The following is a 19,906-nucleotide window of genomic DNA, read 5'->3' as shown; positions in this document are numbered from 1 at the left end:
CTGCTAGGTGCTCAAGAAAGAGCCTCACCTGTCTGAGGTTCTCAGTTAGGGAAAAGAAGATGAGTGTGATGGACATGATTATTTTAACCATATTATTTCCACCAGATTTAGAGATCTGGTGCATAGTGTTCTACACTTTTTGTTTGCGAAGTAATGGATGTATCTGCTTTTCCCTCGCCAGTTCATGTTTCTTCAGTTCACTGCTTTCCATTTCTTCTTCATGTATGCAGCCTTATGTAGACTCTGCAGAGCATCCTAGCGGGAGGAGAGGGCAGAGATCTGGCGGTCTCTAAACCTTCCCTGCTTGCGAGACGTGAGAGTTGCACAGAGGAGCACCTCTAAGGGAGATTACTTCAGTCTTCTAAAAGGTCACATAAATTAGGCAGTATGATTTTGCCCAAACCAGCCGTGATTTGAGGACCAATTTATTTCCCACTTCTTTACTAGGCAGCTTTTCTTCTTGAACCGAGACAATTTAAAATTTCGTGCTGAGACCATGCTGGATCACTCAGTTCAGTTTGATTTGATTATGTCAACTTCATTAGGAATTGACCCTACAATCTGAAACAGAAACATCGTAGCTACATTAAATACCAATAAAATTATGTGCAAATACAAAGATTAACTCATTCTAACGTGACTTTTTTGCTGCATGATCCTGTCATCCTCATCCACATAAAAATTATTCAGCCGCAAAAGGCCCTTGAGCATAACATGACATTTACAGCATCTCTGAGTATTTCTTGTTTATTTCTCATAAATTTCCTTTGGTAATAACTTAGTCACTCAGCAACACTCTACAGTATACACACACATTACATGATCACCTCATATTTTATACAACACACGTTAAAGTAATTAATTTTCCCAGGCAAATGTCATACCGTTTAGTTCATCATTAGGAGCCAAATATTTGTGCAACCATTTGTTACAAATATATGCAGAACACTTCAGCTCCGTGGTATTTATTAAGCGTAATTTAAAGGGACACTGCCGAGGTTGTTACAGTCTCAACTTTCACATTAGTTTTTGTTCAACTTGAAATTCCCTTAAGGATTCAACCTCAACTCATTTCTTTCTTTGTCAACTATCCTTGCTACAGCATTTAGCACACAAAAATAAATATGGTCTCACTGTGGCGTGGAACATACCGGTGACCAGCTAATGTGGTGGTCTAGCATTACAGAAGGTTTCATCTATCATTTAAACCTTATCTTTTTCATTGACAAGATTTGGAGTTTGACCCGTTTTTAAGGTAGAACCATAGCAAGTAAGAATAGGTACACCCTTCATAAAAAGAACTGAGCTTAATCACAAGTTCAAACTGAACTTCAAGTTAAGACATTTCTTTCTGTGCTATCACAGGTTACCTCCAAACAAATAGACAAAACACCATCAGGACAGTGGCTCTAATTTCAATGGATAGAAGAGAAGCAGGCCATGCAACATCAGGACCAGTTGCCTTGAAAAATACATTTTAAGGGCATGAAACTTCTCTGACAGATAATGAAGTCTGCTTCTCCTATGCCCTACATTAGGTCTTACCCATACCCCTCACACACTGATACAAAAGCCCTTCAGAGTACATTTAGAGAGAAGAAGGGCAGCAGTGGAGCTCTGCAGTAAGAAATTGTGCTCAGAGACTTGACAAGGCTGAACCAGACAGCTCCATTCAAACTAACAGCCCAAGAAATCTTATTCCCTGCAGACCACTTATTCTTCAGCACGTTCAATCAACAGGTTTGGAAAGGGGGACTTGACACTTTTCTCACTTATTTTGGCCTTTGATGAGAAAAGCAGCAGTGAAGAAAAGCAGCAGCACAAAAAGTGGTACGAGTGGAAATGAGAAGGGGTAGGAGGAAGCACAAGCCCAAGAAAGCAGAAAGACAGGAGAAAGAAATATTGAGAAGACACAGCAGAGTCACAGCAGAGATGAGAGTGACTGGAACAGTGCAGCACCTTGGTGAGACTTCTTTTAGGTTATTGTGAATAGCCACCTTTATTCAAGGAAGACACAGACTGGAACAGGCAGAGAGAAAAGCAGACAAAATTAGGTGTTCAGAAGAATGATGAACTATCACACAGTGGAGTGCCAAAATGTCTGGTTCGCTAAACTTGGCAAAGAGGTGAAAGGAGATGCGATTGCTATCTGCCATTACACAAGGAGTAGGCATCAAACGGCACAAAAGACACATTACTCAAAGGACAATGCCAAAATAAGGATTTTCATCCTTTTCAGGATATGTTTCCCTTGGATGCCTCTAGGCTGGAAGTTAGAATAACGTCCTAATCAGCAAAGGGATTAGGTTTGGGGTAAACCTCAATTCCTAACTTGTTCATAATTGACTGATTTCAAGTTTTGAGAAGCTGGCATTGACCAAGGCTTTTGATCCATACAGATGACCTCATTATCATTAAGGCAGAGCTTGATTAATTTAAGAAACCGTTTCTGGTGCAGTGCCCGCAATTGTCAGTGTCTTGGTCTCTCTGACTGAGGGGATTAATGTCACCCCTGTTCCATTATTATTCTGGCAGACTTCACCAGGTTTGAGACCACTGCCTGGAAGCCCAAAATGTACTTTCTCCTTTGATATCTTACACTGCCTTGATTTTTTCTATGGACAATGCACTATCATATTTGAAGCAGAATGGATGAGTTCTCAAAGCAGCTTTGATCTGTCCTAGATCCTCAAAGCAGACTGCAAGCATAGCTTGAAAGCTTTTTATTTAAAATAAGTGACATTTCCTCCCCTTTCATTTTAATTGAAATAGATGCTGAATGCAGGGCAAATTGTATTGTAAGCTTGATTGCAGAAAGCAAGTATACTTCTAAACCAGCCTTGATCAATAACTGCTTCTGGTAATTGACTGTAATCCATCTATCTATTTATTGCCATGGGAATTTTAAAAATTGTCGGGGATTTTTTGTTGTTGTTGTTTTATCCATCAGCTGAAGAGATGAACCTGGAAAACGGAGGATTGTGGAGAGGGAGGAAATTCAGTCATACAGCCTCAACCAATGGCATATCCTCAAGGCAACTTACAAGATTTGGAGAAATGCTGACAGAATTTTCCTAGGCAGAAGGAAACGGACTGGTAAGTCTGGCTGAACAGAGCCGGGGCTGGGGTTTTTGAGTTCTTGCAGTGCCTTGTTGGCTGGAGGGGAGAGCTTTGACAGCATGGAGATTCAAGCTCCAGGCACGTTACACCACTGGTGGAAAGGAGGAAAGATGTGTATTGACACTTCTTGCTGAGCCAAACCCCTCATTTCTGTCAGCAAGGCATTGTGAGAGCAAGAAGAGGAAAGTCATTAAATGTTTGTGACGTGGATGGGTTCGCTCCCATTGACATCCGAAACAGGGCAGGAGTAAAGGAAGGAAACACAAATATACTCAGGAGGGAAATAGCTGCCTCCCTTCTTTATTGTGGCCATGAGTATGGCCATCATTCTGTAGTGTCTGACACTGTCATCAGGTGTCTGGATGCTGCAGTGGAGGTGACAGTGACATTTCCCTTGCTCTCATGAAGTTGTCTTGGGGTGGCTGCCCTTTTAGGCTGCCCCCGGCAACGGAAACTTCACATTCCCAAGTAATTTGTCTTCACTCTTGTCCTGGGTTCAGCAGTAGCAGTCATTTTTTCCCCTTCTTAGTAGCTGGTACAGTGCTGTGGTTTTGACTTTCAGCCTGGGAACAGTGCTGATAACACCGATGCTTTTAGCTACTGCTCAAATGTTTGGTCTGGCCAAGGACTTTCTGAGCCTCATGCTCTGCCAGGGAGGAGGGGAAGCTGGGAGGAATCATAGACAGGACATCTGACCCAAGCTAGCCAAAGAGGTATTCCATACCACAGCAGGTCATGCCCTGTATATAAACTGGGGGTAGTTACCCGGAAGGGCTAGTTCTCTGCAGGCTTGGACTAAGTATGGGTGCTCGGTTGGGTGGGGCGGGATGAGTTATCGGTCGGTGGGTGGTGAGGTGTTGTATTCTCTTCCCTTGCTATTTCCCTTATCATTATTATTATTGGTGGTGGCAGCAGTGATTTGTGTTATACCTTAGTTACTAAACTGTTCTTATCTCAACCCGTGGGAGTTGCATTCTTTTTGACTCTCCTCTCTATCCCTCTGGGAGTAGAGGGAGGGAAAGAAGGGGGGGAATGAGTGAACGAGCTGCCTGACTGGTTTTAAACCACGACAATTCTGAAACAGATGTTATCTGGAGGGATGAACACGTGCTTTGGTCCTTGTGCAGGTGGTGACATAACCTGAAGGCCTTCACTGTGTTTTGATGAACGGTTATGTGTCTGCCAAGTGCTGTATTCCTACTTTCCCCCTGTAGGTTTGTTAGTTATGTTACCTATCATGGGTTTTTCCTACTTTTCCCAGCAATTACTGCATGCTGTATTAAACGCACAACTACAGTTTAATTGTAAAAAAACCCCTGTATTCTGCTTCTGAATTAAATTAGAGGCTTTTCTGTCAGGTTCATTTTACTAGTGTGGCTGCATCTCAAATCAGACCACATAAGGAGGGTGAAGAGGAACTGAACAGCTACTCCATACTGCATATCTCACTGAATATATGCAGCGGGGGCATCTCGAAGGAATCTACTACCCCAGCATATTTCTTTCTCATGTACTTTCAGAAGTGTGGGGGACTGAAGAAAGTGTCCCCTCATATTCTCCCCAACTTCAGTGACAGGGAAATTGGGCTGATTGCAAACATCCCTCAAAAGCTCACACCTTATGTAAAAGAGCTTATGTAAAACCAACCTCGTTCTGTGAACAAGGAAAACTTCTTCCATCAAGTTTCCAGAGGCTGATGAATTTGTGAGATGTGTAAGGGGGAGGGGACAGGAAGGGAGGAAAACCAGCCTCCTGCATGGAGGCTGCACCAGGGAGGCATCACCATTGGGGGTACCACAGCTTCTACCCTTCTCCCTGCTCAACGCCTTTCTTCCCCAAAAGGCCTTGCAAGTTGGAGCAAGGTGATTCAAGTGCAAATGGGCCTTATGTGCTGAATCAGAACAACTGGCCTCAGAGGGATCATTTGGCCTAAGGAAACCTTCCAATGAGACCAGTTTGGATGTAACTGTTTTCTCCTATCCCCATAGCATCACCAGGAGAAAAAGGTTATGGACTATGAGCTGTGGAAATTCATGCTTAATACCTTGTCTTCTTGGGGCAGGGAGCAGCTGCAGCAATAATGTGCCAAACACCTGTGTGGTACATGGCCAGCACAGACCCATAGCTTCAAAAATGCCCTATTTTCTTTGTGTGTGTTCTCTGAAACACCCCACAGCTGCAGCCAAAAATTATAGTCTGTGCGTTGTCTTCTGGCCCCAAAGAAGTACCTTCATACACTTTCTACATGTTCATTGACTGTTGAAAACAAAATGATTTGCTCTTTATCCCTGTATGCTAGTTAGCTACAGATAGCTCTGTGTGTGTAACTGTTTGATTCCTCTCATCCTACCCCGTAGGTGATTTCTGCAATGACTATTAGTGTCTGGTATTTTGCTAAGAAAGGCCTAAGGAATTTATAGGTAAGGTAGTTATAGGAATAGTTTTCCATCCTTTATTTCTGGTACCGAATTAAGTGCATGTCAGAGTTCAACTTCTGTTCAAGTTCCAGGGTGCTTGCGTGATGATCCACATGGGAACATAATTCACTTCGAACTAGGCAGCCTGGGAATAATCTAATTTCGGACAGCCCAGCCTTAACATAGCCTGTAAAACCAGTCCCAGAAAGAGGATGTAGTAAAACATATGACAGAAGCAGAGACATCTTCACAGTGAAGTGACACTAAATTATGCTGATTTTAGTCAAACTTTCCTAATCTAAACCGACACAGCTTGGAAGTGGAAGACCTGGTCTTCCACTCAGACAAATGGACTAATGAGGCCCTGGAGCCAATGGCATTTGGTCAGACTAAAACCCAATTTTATTTTTTTTTTTTTTTTCAAAAGATAAGCCTTTTCTGAAAAGTTCCGAGTTCCTCAGAAGTTCACAATTTGAGCAGCCTCACTGATTTCAAGTTTGCTAGAAAAACACAATCCTAGTACAAAGAGACTAGAATCTCTGTCTTTTCTTCACAAAAACAGTATTTTCCATGTTTTCTTCAGCTTTAGCTCCCCTCCTTCCTTTGAACTGTACAAATAATACAGTCTTACGTACATTCACCACTATTATCAGCAGCAGAGTACTGTCAGAATATACAGTTAATATACTACTGCCAACTACTTGCCTTTGTTGTCATTAACAATCCTCATTTAATAAAAAGCTTTTATCAAAAATGCTTTTTCTGTAGTACTTTTATTTTTCCCAGAAAAGGCATTAAAATTAATTTGTTTTCACTTGGTCTGTATTGAGTGACTATAGAAGGAATAAAAAAGACAACACATGTAAGAGAAACCCCAAAGAGAAGGTAATGTAGAAAGAAGCAATTCTGTTTTAAAGTAGAATATACTTTTTGGTTTGGGTTGGGGAACGGTTCACTTTTGAAAGCAAAAGAATGATTGAAGTCTGGTGGAAAACATCACATTGTAACTATGCTTTTGGTGTAAAAGAAAGATGCTTCCCATCTCTGCAGCTCCCTGAGGCTTCTTTTCTGGGTGAGGCAGAAGGTAATGTTATGCAGAAAAATTTGACCTGAAGGCTAGGGACCATTCATGGGATTTTCTGTGGGAAATGCATTGGAATCTGACGCTGTGCCCCTCATTAACCTTCCTAAAGAAGTGCTGCTGTTTCTCTTGCATGTTTTTCACTTGGAACAACAGTTTTGTTATTGATATCAGAAGAGAATTAAGACATTTAAACCTCCCCACTATATAAAAAGCCACAAAACCCAAACAGGAGATACCAATTCTGAATGATAAATGAAGTGAAAGAAGACACTAACTCTTCACTGTTTTGTTTTGTTGATGGCTGCTACCCTAAATGAGAAATTGTGCCGTTAGCTGCAAGGGGCCTATGGGGATTCTGCATGAACCCACAACTAGGCTGGTTTGCTAATCTCACAGAGACGTGTTGGCACATACCTGTTATAAAATGGATCCAATCACTTCCTGGAGATCCTCACTCCCTAATGACAGCTGCCAAAACTGAAAGGTATGTTTTGAGTATGCTAGCTGTCTCCTGTGCAGTGTTTGTCAAAAGACATACTGAAAGGATACTGGAGATCACATGAACATGCAAAGAACAATGGGTGATGCTGAAGAGCTTCACTGCTGAAGTGCCACAGTGCTGTGTGTCTTGCAATGACTTTTTCAGAATTTGCACCTCTTCCCTTTTCCCTTCCCAGGCCAAGGCTGATGGGGCAACTTTTGGCAAAAAAAAATAAAAAGTGAAAGAATTTTCACTGAAATTTCAGGTTTTGAAATAAGAACATTTTTTGGCAAATACCAATTCAGTTAGCGAATGCTGCACAGGGAGCACCTCCTGGGCTCATTCAGATTGAACACATTGCCCATGCTTTTCCATGAGCCTCTGTTTCAGGGAAAAGAGATGACATGTTATGGGAATTTCATGGTCTAATGCATCATAGAGTATGAAATATGGCAGGGGATATCCACTCCTTCTATGAGAATAAGGACATGAAGCAACTGAAGTACAGCTCCTCTGAGACAGCATGATGGCATATCAGAATTGAAATATTTGGGTTTCAGCTAACTATTTTATCCATATCTTAACTATTTTGTCCATAAACTTTTTTTTCTGTAAAAAGCAGTTCTAATTAAAAAAATATATTAATGAACAGCTTTATGTAAAATGGAGGAACATTACATGGCATAGTTGCTGTTCTCTGGAATAGGCTGTGGAGGCAATCTGGAAGGCATCCTCCCTTATTAACAAGGAAAATGTTACTTCCATTAAAGAAAGAAACAGCTCTCCCCCCCTAAGCCATCCGTGAGAAACTTTCAGTGTATTTTCTGTTTGAAATTTAAATTTGAGTGTAATACCACCCACTGTACGAAACGAATGTGATTAAAATGATGGTTCCTTTCATTTTCAATTAAAATACACTTTAAATGTTTACCTTTCCGCACTAAATGCAAATACAGGTGCATAATCCAGCACTGGGAAACCAGAAAGTGGAAACCCACTGACCTAGTTTCACCATCCCGGTGGACGAAAATGCGAAAAATAAACCAAACAAAAGATGGAAAAGCATCCCACCCCCCGCATTCCAAGCTCGGCAGGGCCCCACAGTAAAATTTGCTGTATTAAACTCACAAAATGGGGAACAGTGAGAATTAATATGTGCAGAAAATGGAAACGTGGTGGGATTTGCCCCATCCATGACCCCGGTTCCAACATTACTTTTGGGGGGGACCCCATCCAGCAGGTGCAAGATGAGGGAAGGAAAGGGCCGCTCAGAGCTCTGGGCCTGAGGGAAATCTAGAGAGATTTGTGGAGAAGATGGAAGTGAATTCTGGAAAATTAAACACACCGATTCGCACTTAATTCTGGTTCGGTCCCCAAAAGCCACAAGCACTGACCAGCCTCCCGCTTCTGAGCCCGCACCGACGCACCCCCGCGGGGCCGGGGCTCCGGAGGACAAAATCCAGCTCCTGCCTCCCTCCGATACCGCCTGGGCGGGCAGGCGCTAACACCAGGGGAACCGGCGGCGGGGCCGTAGGGAGCGGGCATGGGTCGTGACTGCGGGGCCCACGATCCCCGAGCCGAAGCCGACCGATCTCTGGAGGGCCTCTCTCGGCAAGACTTGAGACTGGGTAATGCTCGGTTTTGCACGGCCCCGCCGCCCCTTGCCGCACCCCCCGTGACGCCACCGGTCTCCAGGCAACGGCGCCCCCAGCGGTTCGGGCCGGGAGGAGAGCGGGTTTGTCGGGGGGCTCCCGGCGGGCCGGGGCGGCTATGGCGCTGCCGCTCCTGCCCGGGCTTTCCCGCGACCGGAACGTGAGTGATAGCGGAAGGGACGCCCCTTCTCCTTCCCCCTCCAGCTCTGGTGTCGGGGCTGCTGCGGTGGCGCCGCTGACGCTGGCTTTGGCGTCGGTTGGCCCACCTCCCCCCCCCCCCCCCTCAGGCCAGGCGGGGGGCGACGTGGCCGCCACGCGGCGGGCGCTGGCAGCACTCCGCCTGCCTGAGGGGGGGCGAGGGTGGAACAGGGTGAGCTATGGTGGCTGTCGGTGGAGCCGGCCAGGGCGGGTGAGGGCTGGGGCAAGAGCCGGTGCCACGGCGAAGGCCTCCACCCACCCCCCGCCCTTACCGGGCACATGGAAAGCGAGGTGCCGCTGAGGGTACAAACCGCCTCCAGTTTTACCCTGGGAGCGGGAATACTGAGCGGCTAGGCCGGGACTGAGGGGTCTGGCAGGTGCTATGGGGCGATCTGTACTCTTGAGTCTCTTAATAAAGCAAAATGGGAAGAGGCAGATACGCTCTAAGTAAATCAAAAAGTCTTTGCAGAGCAGGGGGGAAACCCTAGGTATGCTAGTGTGGTTTTCCAGAGTTTCCAGTACTATTAAATACCAGCATGTGGCTATATGAATATATAAGACGGTATTTTTATCGTGAGCTACAGCAGTAAGCAAAAGAGAAGGCTGCCATTACTGCTTCAGACTTGTTTGTCAAGGATAGCTACAGATACGCTGAATACAATCTGTACTCTGAAATGGTGCAGGAGATAAGGAAGGATTTGGGCGTGGCCTCTGTAGGTGGCAGGAGACAGATGAAACAAGGTGGACTTTCTTAATAATGTTACAATGTCTGGATGGTAATCAGTCTTTTTCACACTATGGCTGTTAGAGCCATGCTTCTGCATCCTGACTAGGGTTGCTTTGGTCTGCCCTAAGAGGGACTGTTCAGGGACAATCTGCAACTGGTTTATGAACGCACATGTATTCATGCCAGTGATACTATAAGCATCAGTACCCCTTCAGTATGAGACTTCTCCAAGCTCTTAGCATATTTGGAGCCTACTTTATGGGCTATGAATCATTTTGCAGTAAGTGTGATCCAGCTCTCAACCCCCACCTTCCCCCAAGACAGGTAGGTGCAATTGTAGCTGGAACAGGCAGCATGAAATTGCACAGAAATATGTGGACTCCCCAGCCTTGCTTGGTGTGTCAGTATTGCAGGGGGACATGCAGATACTGGGCCTCTTGCAGGAGGATCTCAGTTTACAAGTGAGGATCTTTCAGGCAACTTCATTGCAAATAGCTAGCAGCAGGCTGGGTACCACTGTTTTGGAAGAAAAAAAAAAAAGGTGAATACTCAGTCTCTCTTGCTGCATTCAAATTTGTATTGTAAACGGTTGTGTGTATAACACTTGAGGTAGCTGAGTGGGCATATCAGCAACATTGAAATAGGTGTGTACTGTTGGTATCTGCAGGGTGGAAGCAGAATAACGCAGCTCAGTGTTAGCTGTGACTTTATTGTTCTCCAAATTTCAATTTAACTTAATGAATAGGGATTATTTGCTTTGGAGTGTGATGGAGTGAGCTGTCTTCAGAGTTCCACAGGAGCAGTGGTGAGGTTTTGTGATAGACGGGGTGCCTCCTTTCTCAGAGAAAAGGCACAGTGTTTTGCTTCACATGCTTGGGAAGTGTTACACAGAGAAAGCATTGAACACCCCATGCTGAAGTACATATAGTGTGTATATATGTTATGAGAACCAAAGGTGTGAAAACCAAGCCACAACTGTCAGAAGACAGCATTGTGAGACCATGGTTATACCTTTATCAGGGCTCCACATCCCTCTTTTTGACAGTCCTTGAGATAGTGCAGTTTATACTGATAACTTGCCTTTCTAAAAAAGCCTTTGAATCGTCACTAAGTTGTTAGCTGTTAGATTTGATTTAATTTTATTTTAATATAGTTCCACAAATGAGAGGCTAAGAAGGGCATATTTAAAGGAAAACCAAAAAAGGGCCACTTCTATAGATAAATTGAAAAGGAAGAAAGTATTTACACGTGTTGTTACCCTAAGCATCACCATCAGTGCCTCTTACTGCACAGAAAGTACAGTAGCAAAGCACCCCATGAAGAAGGACAAGTGGAGGATGGGAGGTTGCTGCTTCTGCCAGCGCTTGCTTTATAATTATGGGTATTAATTCCACTCTTACCATTGTTAAAGCTACTGCTGCAATCCTCTTTTCTCTGCCCCTAATGCTTCTGCCTGCCTCGTATATAGGATCACATACTGGAAGAGGAGCATATCTTTTTTTTTCTACCGTAGTTGTGTTTAATAAGGTGGCTTGGCTGTCTCCAGAAGAACAGAGCTTTAAGGTAGTCAGGGGCATGGAATCTAACTTAAGGCAGCAGGGACTGCACTGGCAAATTGGGAGTAAGGAATCTTTTCACGGTACTTAGGTCTCTGGCCCTTGTATTACCCCTTCGTCGTGATTATTATTACTTCTAGCTCGCTGTACCAAGAACGCTTAATTCCTCTTTAGCCAGGAGCAGAAACGCTTGATCTCCGGCAGTGAACAAGGGCAGGGAGCCCCAGCAGCTCACAGCCGCCCCTGGTGCTGGCAATTGGGAAAGGCAGCAGCCGCTGGCTGACTTCTGCTGTTTTTCCTTCTCTTAACTGTAACCGACTGGTGACCGATTCAGCAACGTGCCCGATTCAGCAATTTCTTGTTCCTCGGGAATCACAGCTTCTGAGACTGGAGGGGGAATGAGCACTTTTAAAACAGACAGAGTGATTCCTACGGTAACATAAGGAAATGTTTCCTTTGTGCTAAATTAAGAGCTGGGATGAAAGGAGCAGGCATAGCACACGCAGTGCCATGGTTGTTTGGTTTGATCGGCTGGAGAAGAATGATGGTTGTAGTAGAAGGTGTCAGGGGCATAAAATATTTACAAAGAGAGGAAAAGGAACCACCCCTATTTTTTTTCAAATCTCTTTAAAATCGAAGTGGCAGTAGTTTGTGTACACGTAAGTCCACCCATCAGATAAAACCTCTTCTCCTTTAAAATCCTTATTCCCTGAACAGAAGTCCAAAGATAAGCTGCTCATCAGCAGTGCCTGTCATGTTCACATGTGGGCAATCAGGAGACGTAGCACAGGCTGGGATTCTGAGCACAGATTAGCCCACCTCCTGCCCTTTTCAGGGGATGGCTAATGGGCAGAAGTTGTGTCTTTCCCCTTTGCCATGGCTGGGAAGGCCAGAGTCTGTGGTGGGAGTGCTGCTGCTCCTCAGCAAGCCAGCACTCCTCTGTCCTGACAGCTTTAGAGAAGGGCCCTTGTCTGCCCAGCAATGGCAGGATGTGGTACTCACACCTTATTTACCATCCTGTTGCATTGAAGAGTTTATTAATTTCTTTATTTTTACAAACAGTAATTTGCGATTTACCCGTTTGAAAATTTCACTACCTGTTGTATACCCTTGAAAAAGGTCATTCTTCAATTGTTTTCTCTTGTTCCTGACACTGAAGCCAATATTTAAGGGCCACGGGGAGATGTAGGTACTTCTGACTGCAGAGCCCAACTGATACAGAAATTGTGCAATAATGAGATTTTCAGCTTTATCCATACGTTATATGTGTGTCATCTGTCAGGGCAGAAAAGCACGGATCTTGATAACCATGTTTAATCCTGTGTGTGGAAGAAACGTAGCATATAACAGGTTTGCTGTGTTACCATGAGAAAAAGTTTGTGCATTTGGAGTTTGAACTGTGTTAAGGCTGACACTGGTGACAATGCAGCAACATTTTGTTAGCAACATTACTTTGTTAGTGGTCTACCACCTGTTCTGAAAGGCAGCTGCCCCTTCCGATACCAAATTGATGTTGCCTTACATCAGCAGCTGAGGGAGAGGACCACGTACTCGCTTGGGTGAGATATACCAAGTGCTTGCTGACCAGTGTATTTTCTTGCCAAAGGTTAGAAATCCCTCTCAAAGAGATAATTCAATGCAACAATTTTGCATGGTATTTCTCAGAGAATTGGACAATGCCTGTATAGATCTCAGGAGGAAAGGTACATCCTTGAAAATATCAGTTTCTGTTGCAGAGTTTAGTGGCACAGCAGAAATTCCACATCTTCTTATTACAGGAGCTTGGAATTGCCCTCCACTGTGCTACTATTGTTGTCTCTGTTTCCTGGCTTGAGTATTTTCTGCTGCTCTGTGATCACTGGCACCAAAATAAGACATCAGTTTTTCTTGAAGTGCTTGCCACACTCTTTATAAGTAAGCCTGCCTGCTGTGCCTTCCCTTCTTCATTCTCTGGCCTTCTTTCCTGAACTACTTCCACTGCCTCCTGCACCTCAGCCTCATTCCCCCAGATTTCTGTGTGTTCACAACTGATGAGCCTAAATCTTCCTGTAGCTGCCTGTCGGGGTTGCATTTTGGACCCTTTTCTTTCTGTCCATCTGTTGCCTTCTCTCAGGCTGTACCAGCTCAGGCAGCAAGAGTGAGCTAATAGAATCATAGAGTAGTTTAGGTTGGACGAGATCTTTTAAGATCTCTACCCTGCCTGTAATGAGCAGGGACATCTTCAACTAGTTCAGGTTGCTCAAAGACCCTTCAACCTGAACTTGAATGTTTCCAGGATTGGGGCATCCACTGCCAGTCTGGTCACCCTGTTCCAGTGTTTCTCTTTGTAAACAATTTCTTCCTTGTATCTAGTCTGAATCTACCCTCTCTTAGTTTAAAATCATTACCTCTTGACCTATTGCTACAGACCCTACTAAAAGGTTTGTCCCCATCTTTCTTATAAGCCCTCTTTAAGTATTGAAAAACCACAGTAAGGTCTCCCCTCAGCCTTCTTTTCTTCAGGCTGAACAACCCCAGCTCTCTCAACCTGTCTTCACAGGAGATGTATTCCAGCCCTCTGATCATTTTTGTGGCCTTACTCTGGACCTGCTCCAACAGGTCCGTATCTTTCTTGTACTGATTCAGGATCTTAGTGTTGGCGCACCTTGTTCTGGGGTCTATTCGAGGGGCACCAGCATTCCTAGGAACAGTGTCTTAAGGCAGACCCCCTTTTAAAGTACTACTTAACCTCTGAGCATACTGAAACTTCTGCAGCAAGCTGGGGATGATGTAAGAGTTGAAAATCCATTGTGTGAATGTGGCTGGCACAGCATGCAGCGTTTGCATTTATGTCCATTGCTTAACCAAAGCAACCCGGAACTGTATCAGCAGCCTATAGTAGTTCAGAAATGCCACAGTTCATCCTGATACAGGATTTGAGCCAGACCTCCACAGTTCAGCTGCTGTTCTCAAGACGGGAATTCAAAGTGGATACAGGGAAGAAAACTGGACTGCTGCAAGCGGTTTCTGCCATAACTCCCTGTGGAACTTAGTTAAAACCACATAGCTCCTGAGACAGTGTGTGCACAGGGCTCCCGCATCACTCCAGGCACTGTGGTGAGATTTCCAGTTGTGTTTGGTTCAGCTGAGACGTGCAGCTCCCTGATGAGTTTCCAGTGTTTTAAAGAGCAAGATGGAGAGAGCATGAGGCGGTGTTCCCCAAGGACTGCAGTGGCTGTGTTTGCAAAGCTAATGGCTGCAGAGAATCCTGACCTTTGCATTAGTCACTATTGAATGTATCCTCAATATTTATTTCAGGCTCACCACACAGAAAATAGGCAGCTTTGTTCAGCAGATCTGAACAGGCCAGCCTGTTCAGTTCAGCTGCATTAGCACAGCTGACACATTGAAGCTCTCACAGATTTCTTTTAGAAGTCATTTAATATTACTGTGGAGGTAATGTGATGTTCTGTCACTATTTTAGGTTGGATGTGGTCTGAGTGCATTAGTTGAAGTTTCCCAAGTGTCATTTTTCTCTTTTGTGATCTTCAGTTATAATTACTTTTTCCTGAACGTTTTTTTTTTAAGAAATAAATGTACAGACTTTTAGAACTAAGAGATTATTCTGCATACGGATATAGGTGCTTTTTATGGAGAAGGGGTTTATAAGTAATTCTGTGGTAAGAAGTCTAAAATAGTTTTTCTGTTGAACCTTAAGAAGTTACGAGAATGCCACGGAAGATTCTCAATGGAATTGCAGCTGTTGGGCCATGTATTTTACATATCAAATTGTAACGGTGTTGCAATTTCATCCCTAAATTCTGGAAGATTTCCAGCAGGAGCAAACCTGGATTACTTTGATGAACACTTCAGCACACTGAAGGTCACCAAAACCCAGAAACAAATGAACAGCAAATGATTCTAGAAGAATCATTTGAGGACATGAAAAGCTTTCCCTTGCTCAGGAAAACTGCCACTCACTGTGCTTTGATAACTACGCCTTTCCCCCAACTCATGCTTTGCCAATGGGGGAAAATAATTAAATACTTGCTGTGCCAGAAAGTGGATCTGTTCTATAGCACCTTCAATCTAAATTAGAAATTTCTGCCTAGAAATGTCCCTTTAAAAACTCAGCTTCACTATAGTTATTCCACATTTGAACAGATAAATGCAGAAAGCTCTCTTCTATTCTGACTTCTCTGTATCAGCTTACCAAGGAACAAAATTGTTAAAAGAAGAAATAGAAGAAAGGGCAGCTCAGTAGTGCCCAAAGGAGATGAAGAAAAAACATCCTAAGTGCATGTAAATTACAAAGTGGGTGCCAGACCCCATCAGTGCCTGTCTGTTCCAAAGCCCCATACTGGGAGAGCGCCTGTGCTCACTTCTTGAGGGAGGGGTGGGGTAACCACAAGAAGATCCCCTCCTAATGCCTAAATGTCAGTGCTCACACTGCCCGTGGAGGCATGACATTTTATATAACAGCTCAAGACAATGTGCTGATAATGCCGTATTTTATTTTGGGCAGTATTCCTGCAAATGTGCAGCTCTTTAATCTTGTTAAATTCTTGGCTTGAGCAATGCTGTGTGACAGGGGGGCTTGGGGGCTGGCTAGCTGTTACAGAAGTGTTTCCTTTTATTGATTTTCTCTTTTATTCTGTAACCCTTGTTCTTGAGTTCTAAACATACGGTTCAGGAGTACTTCCTGTTTTCCTTTCTATTATTCTTTGAACTATGATAAATTTGCCATGTTCCCTTTTATTCATCTTTATTCAAAACATTTCTTACCTTTTAAATATCTTCTCTGGGGAAGTGCTTCCAAACTCCTTCCAGTCACTATCCCCAGTATGCAAACCTTACCTTGTTTTGCAAAGGTTTCAAAGGGTGCTGGCTGACCCAGCTTTTGTTAACCTAAGCGAGGTAGGGCCATTGATTCTTGTGGTATTAAAAAGAATAATATGTAAAAATAGTAAATAATCATTTTTCATACTACTATCCTTGCAAAAGTGGAATGAAAAAGCATTTTAAGCAAAGGTAAAGCTAAAGTGGTCATTCACTTGATCACACTCTGTCCTGTGTCACTGGATTTAGAGAAGTGAGCCAGGCAGGTGAACGGTTCAGGCTGTAACCTTCAGTGTGCAGTAGTTTGTATATAGGAGCACAGGATGTTATGAGCCATGAGGTTTGTTATCTGCCTTTCAAATTCCTTACTCTCATATTGGCAGAATGAAGTAGCTACTTGGTTACTTTCAGGTTTTACTGCTTCACTGCTTACACTTGTTCCCAGAAAAGCTGTGATGAGCATGTGTTATTTTGGAGCATTTCCACATTACCATAATGAAAAATCATTATTTGTACCATTTTTATATTTATTAAAGTTGCCTACACCTTTCTGGGGAGTAGTGGTTTAAATATATCCATGTAATAATTAGTGATGCCCAGTCTTTTAAATACAAAAGGGGAAACAATTTTGGCACTCTGCTACATTACCAACATAACCTGCTCCAGTGCTGCTATGAAAAAATTTATTGACCAGCCTTTTCCTCTACACAGAGTGTGTTCTGTACTCTGCCATAACATTAGTTCCTTCCCCTTAGGTTTATCTTCCCTCATGTTCACCCAGTCCCAGGCTGAGGAAGGGCACAGGTGTGGTAGTCTCCATCTTCCCTTTTTGTGCTGGGGGTACAGTTACCCACTGGCCTTTTTCTGCTTTCCTAGACCAAGTGTTTCAAGGATTTGTGAGGGTGAAGAAGGGAGGAATAGTAGAGGGAGAGGAGCTAATGAGTCAGGATTGCTGCTCATGGCAAGAACAGTTAGTGGAGCTTTCTGTTGGCTTTTCCTATTCCCCTCTCCTCTCGTGTGAGGCTGATGTGTCGGGCTGTTAAGGGATTGCCGCCCAATCATAGCTCACAATGACTGCCACCATTCGGGAGAACTGGCCAGCAAATCAGGCAGCTCATTAGGAAGGACATGCCCACAGGCAGGACTTCTATTCATGTCAGGCCAAAGGCTTTTCTGCCTCGCTTTAAGACTGTCTCCAGTTCCAGCCAAGAAATGCAAGTAGGCAAGATGGGTTTCTTTGCAGTTGATTGTGCACATTTTTTTAAGCTCTCCATCATTAATTGCCTAGAAAAATAGTAATAATATAAAGAAATCACTACAGAGATCTATTGGAGCAAGCTCAGATGGAATGAATATTCTGTCTTTTGATTTAGATCCAACCTTCCAAAATCCAAGTATATTCACTAGTACAGAGCTGTTTATTCTGCACTTGGGGATATAAGTGTAAATAAGGTCTTTGACGTAAGTAATGAGAGCAGGCTGTTCTCTGGGTACTCCTGAACTGTTTCCATTTGTCCTCTGGAGATCTGTAGAAAAGGTTTTTCCCCTCTACCTTTTGCAGCAGTTCTCATGGGTGACTTGCTCCTTTCTATCTTATGCTTCAATCCTTGTTGCAGGGGATGGGGGGGGGGGGGGGCAGGGGGGAACCACTTGATATCATCCTGTCTCTGAGCCTGGGTAAATTGCTGGAATATTTTTCAATTTTCATCTGTAATGCTGGCAATTTGACCACTGAAATATATAATTTAACTTGCAGCATTCCAGTTGTTACAGGTTTTTAGACTCTGTATTAAAAGTAATTATAGAGAAACTTTTATGTGATTAATCCTCCTTGCTTAGATAGTTAAATCTCATGGATTTGAAAACAAACACACATATAATTTTTTTTCCTCTTTTTCTTCCAAATTTATTGCAGATAGGGAAAGAAAAGTTCCACAAGTCACAGCACTGGGGTTTCTGCAATAATGTTGCTATGCTGGTTAATGAAAATAAACCTGGAGTTGGAGGTAAACCACTACCTGGTCAGAAGCTGACACCTAAATACAGTGTGTTTCCTGAAGGGATGGGAAGTGATGCTCCTCCTTGGGTAGCATTTGACAAGCAGGTACATAGAAATCTGTTTCTGTATTTTTTTTATGAATAGCTACAATATGACAAAGATGGTATAAAGGTGAATTTCAGTTAGATATTTCAGAAGGTTATTTTGTGCATGCGAAGAAAATTCCTGCACAGACAGAGTGGTGGCATCTATTTTTCCATCATATTGGTATATTTGACAATTAATATAAATATGTATTATGCTGTACAGCAACACAGAAAAATATTTCTGTATATGCAGGATATAATAAAAATAAGGGAGTGGTTGATGTATTTAATTTTAGAGAAGATCATGACATTGAAGGTAATTATTTGGAAGCCTGCTAAGAATGTAAGGTAAGTCCCAGTCCAGGAGAAAATGAGCACTTGAGAACCATGGGCCTCCATGGAGTGCTGTAGACTTGGAATTCCCATATGCCATCATATTTACTTGATCAAAGTCCTGCTGCCTTTGGTGTGATCTCTTCATGTGCAGGTATGTTGGTTATGTCCATTATAGACATAGGAATTTAAAATTAATATTTGTATTTTGCAAGACTGTAGTGACACCTTTAAAGATGGAGAGTTAGGAAATAACTGTAATCTATGATGATACAAATTTTGTAGCACACTGTCATTACTTTCCATGTTTAAATTTACATTAAATTCTAGTTAGTGATGTTTTATTTCTAAAGCAAAAAGCCTACAATCAGAGACGGAAAATGATCCAGAAAAAGAAATCATTCAGCAGATCGCTGAAATGTTGCATGACTAAATGATTATGGTATTTAAATATTGGGAAGAATGGCTAATCGCATAATTTTTCCTTTAGAAGAAAAGCTATGCAGGTAATTGCAGTACAATTACACATTAATTTCTTTGGCAGACCAGAACTACTACAAGAAAATGTAAAGCTTGAACAGATACACATGACTTCAGTTAGCATTACCTCTGAAACCCCTACTATTGCTCACATAGTTTTCAGCAATGCGCTCAAGTACAAATTGGTCTAATGTTCCAAAGTGTTAAGGCTTTAGCCAGTCCTGCATGAGCTTTATCTACACCCTTCTTTCAAGGAGCGGTGTGCATTTGCATCTTGGAGCTATATTTAAATTAACATGACTTGGACCCAGCTATATGAAATAAAGGGCTTAGGTAGGAGGCAGTGGGGACCTGAGCTTCGCTGGTGAAATGAGGTAGCTGGCCTTTTGATGTTCCTTCTCTAGCCAGTGTATTCCTCCACAGGGCAATACAGGACAGGAGTTTGCAGGTATGAAATTGGCCTCTAGAAGGCTTATGTGTTTGTATCAATTGCAGACTGTTAAAGGGTACTACCCAATTAATTTGGCTTCCCCAGTTATGAGTTTAGAGTGCAGCTGTGTCCTTCAGTGCTGCAGTTTATTGCTCAGCAGAATGGACTGCATGAAATACGGTCTGAGTAGTCTGAGTTGGTGTTTATCTTTTTAAATGTAGTCTGCTTTCTTACCATTTTAATTTGGTTTCCAACTTTCAGCAGTAGCATAGTAACTGGAGGAAGGACAGGCTTAAAACTTTATTATTAAGTAGTTTGAGAAATAGTTTTTGCAATTTCATATGCTTAATAGGAAGCAAGTGTAAATTTAATGTCTTCCACAATTAAGTACACACACAAGGCCTCCTAGGCTTGAAATTAAGTTTATAATTTGATTATCACAGGTGCTAAGGAAACCTTGTGCCAACTTCACAAAATGGCACAGAGTTTATTCAATATTTGTTACTTTTGGACTTCATAAGTAAC

At 43.0% G+C, this 19,906-nt stretch overlaps 1 protein-coding gene and 1 long non-coding RNA gene across 3 annotated transcripts in view; one reads left to right on the top strand and one right to left on the bottom strand.

The window, feature by feature from the left end:
• Nucleotides 1–308: 308 nt before the first annotated feature.
• LOC133269313 (uncharacterized) lies at nucleotides 309–8,649 on the bottom strand. The gene is made up of 3 exons (XR_009743406.1): nucleotides 8,493–8,649; nucleotides 7,036–7,317; nucleotides 309–561 (listed from the first exon to the last, which is right to left on the bottom strand). It is a non-coding gene; the product is annotated as an uncharacterized LOC133269313 (long non-coding RNA).
• A 108-nt stretch (nucleotides 8,650–8,757) lies between these two features.
• Nucleotides 8,758–19,906, top strand: part of EFHC2 (EF-hand domain containing 2) — a 57,851-nt gene continuing 46,702 nt past the window's right edge. The window contains exons 1-2 of one of the 2 annotated variants that reach the window (XM_061453429.1): nucleotides 8,758–8,914; nucleotides 17,969–18,157. In XM_061453429.1, coding sequence (XP_061309413.1) covers nucleotides 8,873–8,914; nucleotides 17,969–18,157 — 231 coding nt within the window. In that variant the 5' untranslated portion in view covers nucleotides 8,758–8,872. The remainder of the gene's footprint in view (nucleotides 8,915–17,968; nucleotides 18,158–19,906) is intronic. The other variant, XM_061453430.1, reaches the window with a different exon arrangement.

The sequence above is a fragment of the Pezoporus flaviventris genome, unplaced genomic scaffold (assembly GCF_033815535.1).
Source record: "Pezoporus flaviventris isolate CSIRO_AGI_PZ_B2104156 unplaced genomic scaffold, CSIRO_AGI_Pfla_v1 ptg000015l, whole genome shotgun sequence".
Lineage (NCBI taxonomy): Eukaryota > Metazoa > Chordata > Aves > Psittaciformes > Psittacidae > Pezoporus > Pezoporus flaviventris.
This window is presented reverse-complemented; position numbering and strand designations above follow the sequence as displayed.